The sequence below is a fragment of the mitochondrial genome of Mimulus guttatus, assembly GCF_056151865.1.
Source record: "Mimulus guttatus mitochondrion, complete genome".
In the NCBI taxonomy this organism is placed as follows: domain Eukaryota; kingdom Viridiplantae; phylum Streptophyta; class Magnoliopsida; order Lamiales; family Phrymaceae; genus Erythranthe; species Erythranthe guttata.
Window position 1 is genome coordinate 422,709 of NC_018041.1, and position 18,700 is coordinate 441,408.

The 18,700-nt window shown below is 44.6% G+C and overlaps 1 protein-coding gene and 1 non-coding gene across 2 annotated transcripts, besides 1 other annotated feature; one reads left to right on the forward strand and one right to left on the reverse strand.

Annotated features, from left to right (window-relative positions):
• Positions 1-261: 261 nt before the first annotated feature.
• Positions 262-3,003: a repeat region (repeat R2; copy 2).
• Positions 3,004-3,736: 733 nt separating this feature from the next.
• On the forward strand, positions 3,737-4,114 carry rps12 (ribosomal protein subunit S12). Its single transcript has one exon. The coding sequence runs from the start codon at positions 3,737-3,739 to the stop codon at positions 4,112-4,114; it is 378 nt and encodes a 125-aa protein (YP_006460182.1).
• Positions 4,115-17,776: 13,662 nt separating this feature from the next.
• Positions 17,777-17,850, reverse strand: trnH-GTG. Its single transcript has one exon. It is a non-coding gene; the product is annotated as a tRNA-His (tRNA).
• Between the last annotated feature and the right edge of the window lie 850 nt (positions 17,851-18,700).

Sequence of the window (18,700 nt, forward strand, 5' to 3'; positions counted from 1 at the left end):
TAACACTGTTAATGAGTTTGGGCGCGTTTCGGGGCTTCGAGCGAACAACTTAAAGTAGAATCTCTACCTCGCGGGTGTCAAGGCCGAAGATAGAGTGCAAATTGAAGCGGAGTTTCAATTTGCGAGTGGTTCGTTCCCGTTCCGATACCTTGGTATCCCGCTTGCTGCTTCGACTATGAGGGTTTTTGATTATCAGCCTCTTCTGGATAAGATATCTTCGGTTATCAATGTCTGGACAGGCCAGAGCCTCTCATATGCTGGAGGGATAGAAGCGGAGTCATCTTTCTCTTATCCAGGATCAGCCAGTCTTTCAGTGACAGCACTGGATTCTCTCTTCCTCTCGTGATCATGTCTTACTAGACCTCGTACACACAAAAAAGAAAAAGAACAAGGCCAGCAGGAGCAAGAAGATCGCTCCATCCAGATGAACCTAGGTTCGCTATGTTCCCTTACAAGTAGGTGTGCAGAGAGCTCTCTGGTTCAACTAGATTACCACGTGCAACTAAGACATAGAATTGGACAAGTTTTCAAGGGCCTTTCCTTCATAGGTGGACGCCCCGATTCCAAGGAATAAAGGAAGATAGGTGGCCTAAGTGGATCAATGAAACAGCTAAAACAGCCTAAATCCAATCTATGAGGAAAATGATTCGTTATATCGGCACTTTGTTTGGCGTCTTAGGTCTAATCACCCACAAGGTTGTTCCAGCCGAAGTTTTGATTGACTGAAGTTTCCACCGCTTCTGCTGCCCTTCCGACATTCGATCCGTGAATCAGCGATAGATCCGCTTAATCACAAGGCACCCGAGAAGGAAGACCATCTCGTATCCGGGATTGCTTTCGATCTGACTATCAGTAGACCTTTCTTCGAGTATGGATGGTTTAGTACATTCATTCTGGAGCAACCAAGTGATGGTAACATAAGGGGGCATGGGATTCAATAGAGTATAGGTTCGAGATCTGATCTTGGGAAAAGAAGTAGAGACATGCGGGGCGAAAGCGATCGAACTAACCTGGCTCCATCTAGAAGGGCCCTCGGTCCTCTATTTCGTCTTTGGAACTCCTAAAAGAGTTTACGGGCCTAGCTCAACGAAAAGGCAAGTCCTTCGGTTCCAGGTTCGAGTGATGGTTCACCAGTAAGAGATCAACGAAAAGCAAGCCTTCTTCCCAGTTTGAACTAAAAGAAAGTAGTTGAAACCCGAGACCAAAGGAGTGTACCTTACTTAAGGAAGTGTACTTAACGAGGGGCTGTTGAGTAAGGGAGGGGTCGGTATACTAATAGTTGTCTTTGTCTCTACCCTAGCTAGATTCAAGTTCTCCTCCCAGGGGAAAAAGGGAAATGCATTCTTTTTTCATGAATACCCGGTAGCTGTAGCAAAGGAAGAAAGCGTAGAGGCTCTGCCTGATCTGATCCCCGGAGATGGAACAACTTCTGACCCCTGCTTAACCACACTAAGATTTAGTCAGTCTAATTGGAATACTGCTATTGAATCAGCGCTTTCAATGGTTCGCGACTCCACTGCTATTGATAAGGGCTGCTAGCCTCTTGTAAGCTGCTTCTCCCGTCCAGGATTCTCAGCATTCTTGGATTAGGCTTTACCGGGCTTCTCTCTTTAAGCTTTAAGGCAGGGCTAAGGCATTGGTTGACTTTCTTTCTATTCTAAGAGTTGGGAGCGAAGGAAGGTCTTCTTCAGTGCTTTCCTTCCCGGCGAGAAGCCCAATCTCAGGAGAAGGTGTGAGCTAATCAAGTAGCTTCAGGAAGGGAATTCCAGTCGTACTCGTAATCAAATAGAAATCACCGATTGAAGTAAGGTGATATTACATATCTCAATAGAATAAGTTCAGTTCAGTCGGTCTCTTGCCCGCGTGCTGACTTCTTGAGAAAAGCCGCTACCAATAGCTGACAGCTAAACTAATAAACTAAACTGGAAGACGGAAAGTCGGGAGCAAGGCCGCTTAACAAGAATGCCGGTGAGTTCGCTGGAAACTTTCATGCTAGTGCTGCCGATGACGGACCTAAGAGTTGAAGAGTTGAAAACCGCTCGAAGCGTATATAGTGAAAAAGTCAAAAGGTGAGGTGCTTTGTTCTCCGTGAGCATTCATAATCTTCAGACATGAGGACATCAGAGGGTAGTAGACGAATCGCTATCCCTTCGAAAGTTGGTTTTAGGCTGCTACCAGCAAAACGTCTGGGCGAATCCGCCCGCCTTCCTCTCTTTCTCTCCTTCTCCTTCTTATGCTTCTTTCGTTTCGCTGCTATGCTAAGCAACCTCTAAATTCATTTCTCTCTTTTCTTTTATCGTATATAGTGAAAAAGTATCAGCATCCATGCTTTCAGAGGCTACTGGAATACTAGAAAAGGCTATAAGTAGGCTCTTTGCTATTGCTAGTTGGGCTGCTCGCCTTTCTACGGCTTTACAAGGCATTTCAGACTACAGGCAAGGAGCGGTAGCCACTCGACATTACAAAGCAACATAGGAGAGAAAGCAACTCGCAATTGAAATAAGAAATAAGTGCTTGAAAGAAGCAGGTAAACGAAAGGAAAGGAGCAAGAAAACGTATGTGTCGCTTTAGCGCTAGGGCACTCATCCGTTCTTTGGTGCAGGAAAGAAAAGTCACTTCACTCCGGCATGAATAGCAGCCCTCCTGCACTAGGCCCACTAAATAGGGGATGCGTGCAGACGTAATAGGTCTTGACGGCTGAGCATTTATCCATAAACTATCATCTAGGCTTGCCTTACTATACAAGCAAAAACTTCGGCAAAGCCTATGACTATGCGGCATATCATGAAAATCGAAAACCTCAAGATCCAGTCAAGAATAGAATTCTAGTACGAGTAGCAAACTGAAGGAAGCTCAGCTTACTCTTATCAAAGGTCAGAACGGGAAAGCAGCCATCGCCACCGCCGCCCCGAGCAGATTAAGTAGGAGAAGAGGTTAAGCTATCCTTTTGAAGGTGATAGTTCACAGTGCTTATTCTATAATATACTTGAAAAGCCAACTAATAATGAAAGTGTTTGGAATAATTTTTAAAATTAGGGAAGTCAGTTTTGGCCTAGGCATTTGGGTTGGGGTAGCTTTCATGCTATTTCAGATGAAGCACCCCGTCCTTTACTGGGTCTTGCTTACTATTAGTAGTAAGCATTTCCCTCTTGTGCTTGTAGGGGATGGAACCACATGGATAATTTCTTCCATGGACAAGCTGCCTCTTGACATGGAAGCCGGGGGCGGCAGCGGTGTGGGACTTCCCGATCTTAATTTACCCCCGGCCCCGGAGCCTGAGCCTGAGCCTGAACCAGGCCCTAAGCCTTATAGGAGCTTATCAATGGTTCAGCTCAAAAAAACGCTCGGACTCACTGTGAGGCGCCTTCGCGCTTTTCAAGGATTATTGAATTCTTGGGAAGATCGAATGGCAACCGCCGTGCAGCGAGATATGGAATGGCGCGAAAACCAGCGCCTCCTTAATCTGCGTCTGCAGGAGGAAATCCAAAACCTCTTCAGGGGTAGGAGAAGGGGTTAAGCTATCCTTTTGAAGGTCTAGGTCTTTATGGAATTATTATAGCAGGTCGGTCTAGGTAGTTGATATTGCTCCTGAGAAATTAGTTCTTTCCAGTTTCCTTTCTTCATCTTTCTCCCATGCTTTTTCTTGGTCAACAACCAAGCGAAGCTCTCCTTTATTAAATACTCGTACAGGAAGGACTCTCTTTCTGTCTGGAAGAAAAGGACAAAGGAAATAGCGATGCCTACATTAAATCAATTGATTCGTCATGGTAGAGAAGAAAAACGGCGCACGGACCGTACTCGAGCTTTGGATCAATGTCCCCAGAAGGAAGGAGTATGCCCGCGTGTTTCAACGAGAACACCGAAAAAACCTAATTCAGCTCTACGTAAGATAGCCAAAGTACAGTTGAGCAATAAACATGATATATTTGCTCACATTCCAGGCGAAGGTCATAATTCGCAGGAACATTCTAAGGTCTTAATAAGAGGAGGTAGAGTCAAAGATTTGCCAGGTGTGAAATCCCATTGTATTCGAGGAGTCAGGGATTTGCTGGGAATTCCGGATCGAAGAAGAGGCAGATCCAAATATGGTGCGGAAAAACCCAAATCGAGATGAATGGAAGATGCCTCTGGAACTTGTTTTTCTCGGTCAGTATAAGGAAAGTTTCTCTAGCTCAGGTACGGGCGACTCAGCCACATGTGCTCGACTGAATATGCAGCCACGGAACTGCTAAATCCCTCGTGAGACTCCAGTTCCGGTCAATCGTGTCGGCCTTCATCACCGCTGCTTTGGCGATCCGACTGAACGAATGCGGTGACGCGACTTGTGTAGCGAGGAGCTTTCCGCAATGAATTCAATCTATGAATCCACTGTGGGACGTTCTCAATCCAAAGTGGACTTTTGGGTCAAAGCCTAGACCAAAAGTGCCTCGTAGGGAGACTAATCGGGTAGCGAATCCCATCCTCAGCTAAACCAGGGTGGTAGCCTAATCGAAGAAGTTGAGCTTGTGCCCAAGCCCACCTTTTTCTAAAATCTCAACGTGGGATAGAGGAGGTTTGGAACCCTCATCGCGAATTTCATGTGGGATATCCACAAAGGATACCAAGGTCTAAAAAGCCAAGGTCATGCTAGCAATATTTTAGATGTTCATAGTATATCCGCTACATGGAATAGAGTTGACCGAACAAGGGGTCCTAGATTAAGTCAAACTAGACCTTGCGCGGTTCGAGTGGTCCCGTCATATGCACGAACAGCTGTAGTGAGGAGCAAATTAGGAAGGGTTAAAAGAAAACTGCCTAGCTGTACTCAATGTGCAAATATTCCATTTGATTTCCAGTGTCTATCAAGACCCTCTTGATTTGGTAGTGGTCTACAAAGGCCTCTACATACAGGGGTCGAGTACGGGGATAGCGAATGTCAAGTCAAAATCATTCTGAGTGAAGGTAATTGGTTGGGGATAAAATAGACTTCCCACCATAGCTTGCAAACCCCCAGGTGGAATGGAATTAGGGACGCTTGCTTGTGCTAGTTGCCAGCCTGATGGACTTGTGAAGTGGACAGAAGTTCCATAATCTAGATCTGGGCAGGAATATTTTCTTAACTGGTTGGGTCTGTGGCTGCGAATGCAAAATGATTCCCGATCTGGTGGTATTGACTGATGCTGTCTGTAGCACAAGGGAAGGGTATTGATGCAAAAAGATCATCAAGCCTCAATGGAATGGACCTAGCCAAGTGTGGGATAGCCGTTCTGCTAGGCTTCCCCGCCATGTCGATGGGCGCCCCGACCGCTGCTTGGCGTGGGGTAGCATAAGTCGTTTCCAGTGAAGAGGTGAGCGGTTTTCGAGAATCTGCCACCTCGAGGACTGAAATGTTTGGAGTAGTATAAGATAGTTGAGGATTTTGTGCTACAAAAATAGGCATAACCTTAGGAGAAGGAATCGTCACTAGCGGTTGTTTAGGTGCCGTAGACTGCTTGTCAAAGTTTCCATAACAGGGTGGCACACTGCACCATAAGGATGAGAAGTCTGATTCTGTAACTCTAGAAGATAGATCTCTCTGCTGCTTTGATAGCATAGGTTCCTCAAACTCTTGTTATAGAGCTTTCTAATGGCCTTGTAGCTAGTTGAAAAGATAGCTAACACAATGAGGTTTCTTTATTAGGGATATGATTAGGAAAGGATTTGACCTTACCCTATTCCCTCTTCTTTTTCCGTTCCGCTCTTCTCTTCCTTCGCTGCTTGAATGAAGGAATAAAGTCTAATTGCGAACTACACTAAGATGCAGATAAACTCGTTAGCGGGAAGAACAACGACTAGCAAGGAAACCAAATAAAAAAAGGCTAGGGTTCCTTTCTCTGTTGGTTGAATTCGCCACTAGGTGGAATCAGACCTTCGGCTCTCGATTGCTGCTTGATTACCTATGTCGCTTGCGTTAATCTTTCTTCACTTTCAGTTGACCAGCGTGCTTGGCTTCCTACTGAGTTCGAGTGAGGGTCTTTCACCTGAAAGAAAGTTTTTGCTCAGGTAATTGACTACTAAGATGGACCGCTCGTCATGAATCGCCTCCATCGTCCTACAGTACTTGCTAAAAAATAAGATGAACATTCGCTTTCTAGGTGACAATTCTTCCCATCTTCAAATCCAAGGCCGGTTTGGGGTACATTCGTCTTGTCACGACGGTTTCTAGCGAGCGAGTCTGTCCGGCTTAAAGGGAGGTGTCTTCTCAGCAACTCGTGTAATGTCGTCGTCCTTATCTATGAGGTGATTGATCTCTATGGTTCTCTCCGAAGGTTCAACAAGCTATTAGCTATGCGAGGGTCTTTTAGAGTAGAGAGCTCTCTTTTTTCTCTATCGTAGCACCACATGAGTACCCCTCTTCTGTCCTGTCTAGGCAGTCTGTAGGCAGCAGAACTTAGTGAGATCAAAGCTCAGCAGGATGAACGGCGGATAGGAGCCATCAACCGACCCGCTTCAGACAAATGTATGTCTGCCTCCATCATCATCTTTTTCATTCATGACAGATGAAGATTACAATAGTCTCAGATACAATACATAAAGAACCTGGGTGAAAGAAGAACCTTAGCAACAATTTCTCGAGATTTCACAGTGGTCTGAGATTTCAGATTTCGTCTTGTGACGATGAGCAGAGCTATGAGTGCTTAGAATGCTAACCCCAAAACAAAAGTCAAAAAGAGCAGAAGAGCCCTGCTCCAGAGAACCAAAAAGACGGAGCAAGCAAAGCTCTTTCCTGTTCAAATAAAGCAAGCGGTTAGGAAAAAAAATAGCCAAGCAAGTCATGCCCCTATCTATCACGGCGCGCTATTCTCTATAGAAAAGAGAATAGATTCTCTCTCTTTATCCTATAGCGGGATTTTGGTAGGACTCCACCAGAGGGAGTGACATGAATCCACGTCGACGTTCTTGATTTCAGATATGGGGAGCACTATACATAGATAGAAGCAAGCGCTACAAAAGCAACAACACTATCTACCCCAGTCCATCCCTTCACCCGGATAATGACCATTTAAGCACCTCTGGAAGCAGACAGAAAGAGATGGCAGAGTAAGCACCTCGTCCAACTACTACTAAAAAAAAAGAGATGAACGTTCAGAATTTGGAAATGAATGCTAAACACTTCAAAGGAAAGAGCAACTCCCATTCCATTCCTTTGGCAAAGGCCCTAAAGTTCTGAGTCACTCCTTGTCTCATTGATCCGAAGGCAGAAGTCCCACGTGTACTAAGCGCTCTCTCTATTAGATCTTATTCCATCCCTAAGAGCTGGAATGAATCAAAGTATGAACTCGGAACTAAGCGATTGGCAGCTACTTCTTCTTCTATTGATGAATGTAGAAAAGCATTCACTCTAAACTTCCCTAATAGTAGATAGGCTTAAGAGCTAGTCAATCGAAAAGAACCGTAGGAAGAGCTTCACACCAGCCATATTTGGTTGTTGGAAGTACCGCAGATTTAGCAGCTCCAGGTGTGCTTTAGTCGGGATGATTTGTCGTAGCTAGACGGATGGCCGCTTCTTCCTTCTCTTATTGGGCTTTCAGAGAACCGCCCAAAAAAAAAGAAGGGACCACTCTAAATAGAGTCAAAAAAGATGAAAAAGAAGGACCCTTGCCCCCACCCCCGGCAACTATATGTGCACGAACCGGGACTGCTTCTATCTCAGCAACTACCCTCGGCTCCTCAATCAACAACTTCCGGAGAACTAAGAGGAAGTCTCAGCTATATTGAACAAAAAAAAGAATCATCCGATTCGAAGCAACCCTTTTTCTTTTTTTCCGAGAGATCGTGTTGTTGCTACTGCCCGCCATAAGAACAGGGCGAAGTCAAAGGGCGAGCCTCCAGAGGGCCTATTTTCCTACTCTATCTATACTCTTTGGACGGAGAGTTCCTTCCGCAGCTTGGCCTCACCTTACCTGGAGGAATCTTCGCTTCGAGCTTTAGGTGGCTTGTCAAGGTACAGGACTCTGCCTTTAGCTTCTTGCTGGATCAGGCAATAAGAGGTTAGGATTCACTAGCCCAGGAGAGATTACCTTGGGTACTTTACTACGCTATCGAAAAGCAGCTGAACATTCAGCTAAGGCTTCTCTCTTTGATGGTAGGCATTCTTATTCAATTCCCGCTCTGATCCAGCTAATGGAAGATTCTCAATATATAAAGAAAAGTCGGACATTGTTTGAAGTCTTTTTCCGGGTGTTTGATCGATTGCTGTCATCCTCTTTTCTCTGATATAACAGATCTCTCCCAAAAGCAACCTTTCTCAACTATAAGAGACCGCCAAAGGAAAGCAGTCTAGCAGTCAAGTCAAGAAGAAAGTCACACTCTATGCTTACCATGCCTAGCTCCACACTAATGAAGTCACTTGGTCCTTAGAGACTCCGACTAGGGATTTGCCTACCCTCTTTCTCTTTCACCTCCCCCTACCAACTCCTTACAGATGTCGGCAGATCGTCTGCTATTTCAGATTCAAAGTTGGTAAGCTGCTACCAATCTCACCTGCTTGAAGGTCATTGACTACCCAATCGGAGATCTCTTTTCGTTTCAGCTTAGTCGTGCAGTTAGTTTAGCAGGGATCTAGCATATCTAGTTCCAATGGTTGCTGGTGAAATGCTACCTTCAATACAACCAGGGAAATCCCGACTCATCGGATCGAAGTAACTCGTACGACAGGTATAGGGGCAACGAAGCCGTCACTTATGATAGCATATCTATGATGGCCTATCTTTGATGGCTAACTATAGAAAAATTAGCAAGGTCAAAGAGATGACCAGAGGTAGGTCACTTTAGGAGGGCATGGGCATATGGTATTCAAATCAACATGGGTACCTTCCGTGATTAGTATGAATGGGATGCCACGCTCGCCTATGTGATTTACACATGAGAGAAGTTGTGAGCTGTAGGATCTGTCTATGATTATAGCATGACTTTCAATACCATATCTTTTTATGGCATACTATGGCAGATTTAGCAGGGTGATATATAAGATCCCATTGAAAGTCAGAAGGCAAAGAGTAGAAGGACCCTCTAGTCGAGGGGGAAGACTCCTGCCTGGAGGCAGTAAGGTTTGTTTAGTTTGAGTTTAGGCTGCTATGACTTGCCCCAACAGCCGTAGCTAAAGGCTTAACCCATTGTTGAATACCCAGATTCTTCAACCCCGACCTCAAGAGAATCCGGGGAAAGCTCCATATCAAAAGAAGCTTGACCGGTAGGGAGAGATAAGTTTGGGGCTAAGGCCTGTAGCTATCGGAGTTTCACTCTTCTCTTCACCGGAATTGTTATCACTAGATGGAACAAAGATCAAATCTTCCTAAGCCTAAACTTGCCATGGAAGGATCCCTACTTTATTTATAAAATTGAATACCGGGGCATATATTTCTCGGAAAGCAGTAAACGAGGGAACGGAACTCGACTTAGAGGAAAGAGAGACTTCGGAAAGCAGGCGCATAGAGGCGAGTCAAGGGAAAAGCTGTCAGCTAGACTAAAGAGGAACGAGACTAACAACCAGATCGACTAAAGGCGTTGGCTTACAGCGAAACTAGGGTTGAAAGGATCGGAGTTGAAAACTGTTTGACTGACTAGATCGACTAAAAGGTTTCAAGTAAGGGAGCCAGAGAAAGAGCTGATCTTGTCTTGGCTTCAATCCAATAAGCAAGGCCTCGATATGAGAACTGACAAGCGTTTAGCCCTATTCCACAAATATTTGTTTAATAAACCAATGCCTTGCCTGCTCGATTCAAAGGACTAGGATAGAAGGGAGAAAACCCTAGAAGCTTTCTTGGATTGAGAAGGCAGGGATGAAAGATCAGAGGCTAAGGCCGGGCGAGTAGCAAACGGAGATGAGTTTAGTCACACTGATGGGAGAGCGAAAGTGGGAGTCCTATTTAACTTAATAAATAATGCCCAGGGCCAAGCACTTACTGGCTAGCGGACAAGCAGGAATAAAAACCTCCGCCGTCTTTGTTTCGGGTTTGATTTCTTATGCAGTTAGGAGTGGGGCGTGCTAGCAGGAAGTCCGGTTATGAACATATATCAATCTTTCAAAAAACCTTTCTTCCATCCTGTGGTTGTCTGATCCCCTTGGATCAGGTGTCGGTGGAAAGGATTCCTTTTTTCGATTGACTTTCTTACTTCCTATCCCTCCCGGCCTCCTAGCTTCAAAAACAGCTTGCTGTTACTTAGGATTATTAGGATTTCCATAGGTGCTTGACTTGTGGCGAAAGGAAGGGAAAGGCCTGTTTCAACTAGATTTTCTGCACCCTAGCCAATCAAACAAAAAAATGGAATAATCTGGGATAAAGAGAAGAGGATAGCCCCGAAGCTTCTTTAAAGAGGCTAGGCGGATTATAGGATTATAGTACTAGACTACTTTTTCTGATAGAGCGGGTAGAGCAGATAAGCCTGACAAGTAGGTGGAACCCTTCTGTTTTTGTTCTTCTCCACATTCTGACCGGGTGATCCAGAAATTTGCCTATGATTTGTTCAACTGATAGCCTGATTAGTCTATTTTTGAATAGATTCAAGTCTGAGCTTAGAATGAATATAGGCTGATGCTGCCCAAACAGAACAGACGCTTTATCTGATACAACTGAGACTTCCGGGTTTGGTTAAGTAATCTGTCTATTCATCAGTCAGTTCGGACAAGATCTCTATCTCTTGAATTGTTGGACAATCAGATGCTTTCGAAGAATCGGACCAACCCATACAGGATATCCATTGGAAAATAAGGCAGATCGCAGGAGAGCTCCGTTACACGGAAAGTCCTTTTTTGTCAAAGATGACTGATGGATATCCTCTAGCGGGATCAGACCTTCCACAAGATAGCATCCCGTAACAAGAGAGAGACCTTCTCTTAAGAATATCCATTGGTTGCGGATAAGATCTATGGAGTGTGTCAAGCCCTAAAGGGGGAGAGTACCAGCCACGTGGAATCTTGACAAGGAAATCGAATGCTTAACGCGAGCAATTCCAAGATCGGGTTCTGCCACCAACTCGACTTCGGTAGATGATCAAGTTTCTTTCACCAAACCGGGGGAGGTGATAGTCTAATAATCAGGAGTTAGTCAGCGGAGCATAGAGTTTTGGAATACAAAGAAAGATTGAAGAAAGGCTACCTTGTTACGAACGAACTTCAAATACAGAAAAGTCTACTCAAGTCATTAGAAGTAGGATGAGCACTAGGATAAGGCAACGAAGTCACTAGCTAGATGTCGCGTCTGAGGGTGTAACATTGATTCGCGTTTTAGGGATCTCACGGGACTTTACCAAACGATGTCGATACCGGACTCTTCGGGATTGGGGAAAGAGACTAACTAACGGACGATGTCGATAGAAGACGCTGATAATAAGGATAGGGGGGCGATTTGCCTTTTCTTTAACTCTTGGGAGAAGGGCAGTAGGATTAGAAAAAAAAAAAGGCCTAACTGCTGTTGAAGGAAAGGAGGCTTCTGGCCGATCCCGCTGGAGAGGAGAGTTTTGACTGCGAAGGAGGCAGGGGCTCGAAAGCAAGAAGCAATGAGCTGCGCGAAAGCCGTTGCGCTAACGCGCCCTTCTTTCTTTCTACATCTTTATCTTTCTACACACTGCTTTTCGTTGGAAAAAACCAACGCCCTAGCCAGTCACTTTATGAGATTCTCCCCCGAGCACTAAAGTATAGTTAGTCTCCTGTGTCAGTAAAGGCAGGCAATACAGCGGTAAGCTATGTTAACCGGATAAGGAAAATGCAAGTCCATTCTTTCTTAACTGTGTGCTGAAAGTGCTTACTTTAATTTGAAATCCTTTATTGGAAATTCTTTTCAGAGCTAAGGCAAGGTGAGGACAAGCCTAAGACCCTGCCAAGAACTTGCAATACAGGTACAGCCGTGCCAAAGGGTGTTGGTGGGTAGGGGCCTTCCAACCTTTATGAGTGAGGAAGGGGCCTTGGGGATAAGTCGTCTACGTCTTTCTTTATTCCCGTGCTTTAAGTTCTAAGTTCTTGGATCCATTCTGATAAGTAGATCAGACTAACGGAAGGGGATCTATCTTGAAGAAAGAAAGCAGCAACTACTCTCGATGGTAAAATCTAGTCAAAAACTTTCTTAAACAAAAGGGGAAAAAACTAGCCAGCCTATTGGAGGGCTGATACGATAATAGCCCTTTAGCTCTTATGCTCGTTATCCCAGGCAATATGATATGCTTAGCGCTAGAAAGACGAAATGCAATTTGAGGAGCTCACCTAGACCCTATTGTCTGTATGGACTGCTACTATGAACTTCTTACTTACTAAGTGGTAGAACCCAGCGTCTTTTCTCCTCCGCATTCGCTCTGGCCTGTTAGGGAGGAAATAGACTGTTAGCAAAAAGGTTTGAAGTTAGAATTGTACAATGTTCTTACTTCATCCGCTGTGAATGAATAGGCTGAAGGAATCGGATCTTGTCTCTTTTAATCTGCTTTAAGGAAGCAAGAATTCTAAACTATCTCTTTAGGTAGCAAAGCCCCATTCGTCCCTAGTTGATGTAGAAAATGTTCGGATGTTCACAAGTCTTCGCCGTAAATCAAGCTCCCCCTTAGATTCGGGGATAGGAAAACTAGCAGGAAGGGTATTACGCTTCAAGAGAAGTGGGCGTCCTTATAGACTGATTTTCTTACCCGGACGAGGATTCTACATAAGATGATGTAAAAGACTCAACGCTTCCTCCCCTTTCAGAATGTCCTACCCGAGTCACGAAAGCAAGAAAGAGTCCCGGATGTTCAGCCCGGTTAAAGGCAATGAATGGGGTAAGCTGTCAACCGCTCGCCCGGAGCATAGGGATAGAGGGGAAAGCTCTGAATGAAAAGATGGGCCGGCTGTATCCGTTAGGCATTGACTTTGTTCAAGAATATCTTCCTGTGCCGGTTGAGATCTCAAAGTATCTTTCTCCATGAGGTCTAAAAGCCACATTCATTATTGATTAACCGGGTTCCCTCATTCACTGATTGGCGATAAGAGCTCGAAGCCTGAAAGCAATCACGAAAGCGGCACGGACCCTATTGAAAGATGGGAGTCGACAAGCGCGGAAAAAGGGGCATTTGAGGGGTAGATGGAAAGGATGTGATCGATGACACCTAATCACGGTTTTCAATCAGACAAAGTACGAAGTCTCACGTTGGCTAACCTTCTTACTCCTTATTAAATGGAGGCGATAGTCTTTCTCATGTTCGAGGTCTCGGTCGTTCCTTGGCTAAGTCTGAAAGTCGGTCCTACCATTCTTCCATCTCCGTGTCCCACGTAAGAGAAGGGTCGTCTCTCTCCTTGTGAGAATTCGTATAGGCTATTCAAGACCTTGTGCTGAAGTGGCGTAACTGGCTCATGGAGTCTTTTTTTCTTTATATTTAGTAAATCGTCTTCTTCGGTCATAGTAGGGCTAAGCCCAGAGGCTTCAACTGCAAGGCATCCCTAAGATTCTATCTTGATAAAAAGGATTGATTTTGTCCTCTCGACAGAAGGGCTGTGGTTTCTAAGTCGAGGCATTTCATCATTCACTGGTAGTGAGAACTGAGCTTCCCTTTGTTCTTTGGTCCCAGGGCAAAAGCAGTCCTTGCGCCAACTGGTAGGGCGTCCTGTGGAGATGTTGGACCAGTCCAATCGGTAAAGGTAGAATTCGTTTCCTCATTATCAGCCAAGCGGCTGGGAATGAAATGAGAGCGCCTCACTCGTTCTCTTTCTGTGATTCGGTCACGGTCACAAGTGAAGCTTCTGGAATGTCTATCTTTCTTTCTCGTCAAACCGGCAGGAACCAAGCATTGATTTCATCCTGTCGAAAGATTGTCTTTTTGGTAAGGACTGGATCCTTGTTATATCGATCGTGCGAAGTTGGTATATCTCAATGCAATGCACGTAAAAGCCTGGAATGGGTGAAACTTCATCTGTGGGTCTTCTAGTCGGTTTGTTAAAGGCTCCGATAGGACCTGGATTTGAGCCCCTTTGTCGTAGTTCTTCAGTCACTTCGGCAGTGGTAGTGAGTCAAGGGTCAACTCCTTCTTCTTCGTCCGGTTTACTCATAAGGTCCAAGGGCCTCTGTCTTTCCTATGTCTCTTTGGAATAAGATCAAGATCAGACCTCCCCTTTGTCCTGATCAATGAGTGGGAAGCCAACATTGACTAACTGGGAAGGTCTCTCGAGCGCCTCTTCTTCCTAATGGAGGTGTCGGGAGTGGCTCATAACCCCTGGGATTATCGTATAGTGAAGTAGTCTTCGTCTCCTTAGGCTGAGCTGTCTCGATATTTATTTCGTGTACTGAGGCAGAACTTTCTTCTCCTAATGGTTTTTTAGTATACTAAGGGAATGGTCCTGGGTCTTAGCAGTCATTTCCGTTATCGAATCTTAGCTCTCTGGATCCTCTAAACTGGCATCTTCTACTAAGAATAGTGGCCACCCCCTTTCCTAGCTGACCTCTGAAAAAGAAAAAGGAGTCAATTCGGCTCATCTGCAAAAGGTGGAGCATGGTTTCCTTAATCTCCAAAGCGTAAGAGTGGTAAGGAATCGCTCAAGCGGGCTAGCCCATAGAGTGATGACAGCTAATTAATAAGTCAGTCCCTAAAGGCGGTATCGATGCCAGCAGGTTCTCGTCCTTTCACCCCGCACACAAGCTGCCTACCAGTCTGGAACAAAGTCCAAGAGCAAGCCCAGTGGCATTTCCATCAAGGAATTGCAGCACAAGCTTACCAGACTAAGCAGTCACTACTCCCTGCTATGAGAACTAGGTTGATTCTGACCCTACTGTCTAAGATCCCCGCAATCGCGGCTTAGCTGCTCAGGCTTCATCTAGGTGGGTACGGGACTCCGCAGCAAGTGAAATGTCTCTAGCTTAGTTCGTTCGTCAGTGCTCCAAGCGAGACCATAAAGATATCAAACTGACTAAATCATGAAAGTGAGGTAACGCCCGTTGATTCACTGCCGGTCTATTCCACCAGCTTCAACTAAGGAAGGAATGCAACAATCGAAGACTTAGACATTAGCCTTTTGAGGAGGCAAATTAAGAACTTTAATACAGTCAATCTTTTCATAAGTAGAAAATTCAGTTATCAAGTTACCTTAGCCAACTGAATTGGATTTCTCCTTGCTTGGAACTAGCCCGCTTTTCTCATTACGATACTATTCTCGTCCCTCACATCACGGACTGTGATCAAACTTAACTATCTCGCTAGCCGTATGACTGCCATGCCTTGGTTGTCGGAACACTATCATCCTGGATGCCTGCTCGAAGAGTAGCTATTCTAACAGCAGCCGTTTATGCGTAGAGTTAGCCGGTTGATACCTGGTATACTATTTAATTAAGGTCAAGAGAACCCTCGTGGATCGATCTGCTTCTCCTTAAATCAAAATCAAGTTAGAAATAACTAGCATAGTGGAATATGTAGTCCGGATTACGGTAGCAGTTCCCCAATAACGGTTACAGCAGGTCTCTTAGAGCCAGTTATAGTGATAAGGATTCTAACTATTGGAAATATTGGTAGGCGGAATCCAGTCTCCATTGAATCAAGTCATCCATCTATAGCTGAACGTGGCACGCATGGACTAATATAAAGATTTCTCTTCTATTGATATTGCCCCTTTTCTTCCCACGATGTAAGCTACAACTCGAACGAAACAAGTGTGTTAAGAATATAGCCATCGAGAAATCCAATAGTTCGATAGGATTATGGCATAACCTGGGAAAAAAACCCAGAGCCTTACAGCTAGTAGCCCGATACCGACAGAAAAGTCCTTGTTAGTGAAACCCAAGAGCGTGCTAATCTGACATCACTTTATGAAATGACCTCTGAGATGAATACTTGAGGCTAGGAAAGCTTCATCCCATAGGAACTTAAATATCTTCCACTCGAAGATCTAGTAGGTATCGACAAGAGGCTACATCAATAGCTTAAAGAGTGTAAAACGTATTAGTTTCACTAAGGCCAGAAGATGAAAAGATAGCTGCTTTGAAAAAAGCAGGAGATTATCTTAGCACTGCAACTCGATCCAAGGCTGCAACGATAACTTAAACTCAAAATGAATTTCATCCTGCCGCTGCCCGATAATCTGCTATCTCTAGCTTCCTTTCCTCCTTCTTCCTTGTCTGATCCTGATGGCTTGACAGAGTCAGGGACTAATGGGACTGGGACTTATAATGGTAATCTAGAAAGTGTTACCTCGGGGACTGCTACTGGCATATTACTCCCTTCAGTTAGGCCCTTTCCCCTTTGCCCTAGAACCTTATCTCATTCTTTACACAATCAATCTTCTTTGATTGAAGGTGGTTCAGGGATGGGCCAATCAAGCCCTTTGCTGAAAGGTGAAAGGTTAGCTGTAGGCATCCACGGTGGTCTTCCTCTCTCCCGATGGTTTATATAGCTTGACTGACCTCTTCATCTCCCCTTTTGTTATTTGAATTGGAAAGTTGAAAAGAGGAAGGAAGATTCCATTAACGACGCCTCAAATGATGATAAAAGCTTGATGTCTTTCTATCACTGTCATAAGTGATGATGAAGATCAGGGTGATGAGGTTAACCCATTACCGAATAAGCATGATAGGATGGAATCATCCGAAATACAGGTCTCGTCCCCCATACATACAGTTGACTCTCCTGAGTCCAAGCCAATCAAAGACTTTTTTTCCCCAAAGCAAAAACTATGGTCGAGATTTTGTTTCACCCGGGTTCTAATTTACTAAATCACATCTTTCTGTTTTCGGAATATCACATGTAGAGTTTTTTAGGGGAGAATCACTCGGCGCGGGGCCTCCCGTGTGAGGTCAGGTCAGGTGATGGTCAACAACTCAGGCAGGAAATGCTGAGAAGCGGCTAACGATGCAAGAGCTCTTTTCCCTTTATACGCTCTAAAAAAAAGGGGTATGTCGGGTTTTTGGACCCTATGTTGAGTAAGGGTTCCAAAAGTGATAGGTATGTCTTGTTTCTTGGCACTCTCTTTCTATATTATGCCAACCTAAAAAGAGCGATTGAGAGTGGATTTCAGGTTCGATAGTGTCGAGAAGGTATTAGCCACCGGTGACCGTACTTTCGTAAAAGCACCATTGGGCGGTGGTTCCTCTCCTTCCTCTTGAACCTCGAACAAAAAATAGATCTCGCCATCAGCTCGACTAAGAGTTCCGAATTGAAAAAGTCAACTGAACTTGACTTAAGACGAAGGAAGAGAGTGCCGAAAAAAACCGCTTTCTTAAGGCTTCAAACTACTAGTCATTAAGACTACTATGAAAGAAAAGTAAGGAAGTCCTTTTCTTGACTTGGCCTGCGTGCATTATAATTATACCGACCCCCTTTTTAAAGAACTTTATTTCAATCTCAACAAAGAAATGAAAGCATAACTCTTTGCTTCTTGTCCTCTTACTCTTTTAGCCTACCTTGTGGAGGTCTCTCGGGTGTCTACGGCAGATCCTATCAGTCTCGTGATGAAGATCATTTCCGATCTTCCACTAAGAAAGGTATCGTCACGACAACTCAATTTGTCCGGTAAACTACTCGGGGCTCCCCATGGTTTAGTAAAAGGGAGGGGAGATTTTCTCTTCATCCGGGGGTTCATTTCATTCATTATGAACTCAAAAGTGGTTGGCTGATTAGTGAGGTCTTAAAAACGTCATAGAATAAATGATCGGCCATTCCATTTTTGCTTTCAGCAAGTAGGCGAGGCGAATCTATGCTTTCTATGTTTCAATCGGATACCAATTGCTTGGATGCGTTTGAACTCGAGATGACTTGCAGAAAAAATGCTTTCTAGGTTTGTCTTGTGTCTCCGAAAGAAATGGTCCATTTATTGATGGGCGAACGACGGGGATTGAACCCGCGCGTGGTGGATTCACAATCCACTGCCTTGATCCACTTGGCTACATCCGCCCCTACCCCCACACAGGTTTAAGTCTCCATCTACGATCAGATCCTTTCTGAACTCCCCTATGACTGCTATCAAAGAGAAGCTTTTTCCTAGACTCTAGTTGCAGGTCTTGGCTTTCGGAATTCTTAGGGGAAAGAAAGCTTCAAGAAGTAGAAGCTTCCTGGCAAAGCTTCAAACAAAGAGGTTGGGCTGTTCACTTCATTGATTTGATTTCACTTTACTTAAGATTCAAGATAGGGGCCGGGCGGGCAGTGAAGGCTCATTTAGTAGACAGCGAGCGAGCAGCAAGCACCTACTCCTATCAAAATGAAAAGCAGCAAGCGGAACTTGAAGAAGCCCTTTTCTACAAATCTTTCTATAATATGTTGAGAAGCTCTTCGAGCTTTCTTCGCATGCTTGAGCGCATCCCCTTTCTATTAGTAAGGTTGTCAAAGGGCTTTCCTTTATGACTAAACTAATTAAAAAAATAGGGGTAGGGGGTGCTAACGAGCAAGAAAACGGATGCGCTAACGCGCCTTTACTAAGAAACTAATCTAAATAGAAATAGAAGGCCCTTCTTGCTTTAGTTTTCAATAAGTTCGCTAACGCGCCCTTCCTTCAGCTGGCTTCGCCCTATCTATTCATCTCTTTTTTCAAATGGATATTTAGGGATCTCTCTTGTTCATAGATCTTGAAAGCAGATCAATATCCATTTCTCAATAGATCTATCTTTCGATAGAAAGATATAGATCTCTATACTATATGGATCTATCTCCATATCGAAAGATGGAAGAACCAACACAACAAGGGCGTAACCAACGGAAGGTTCTCACCCTGTCCCCGACATTGTTCTCCAACGATGTCCCCTGGGCG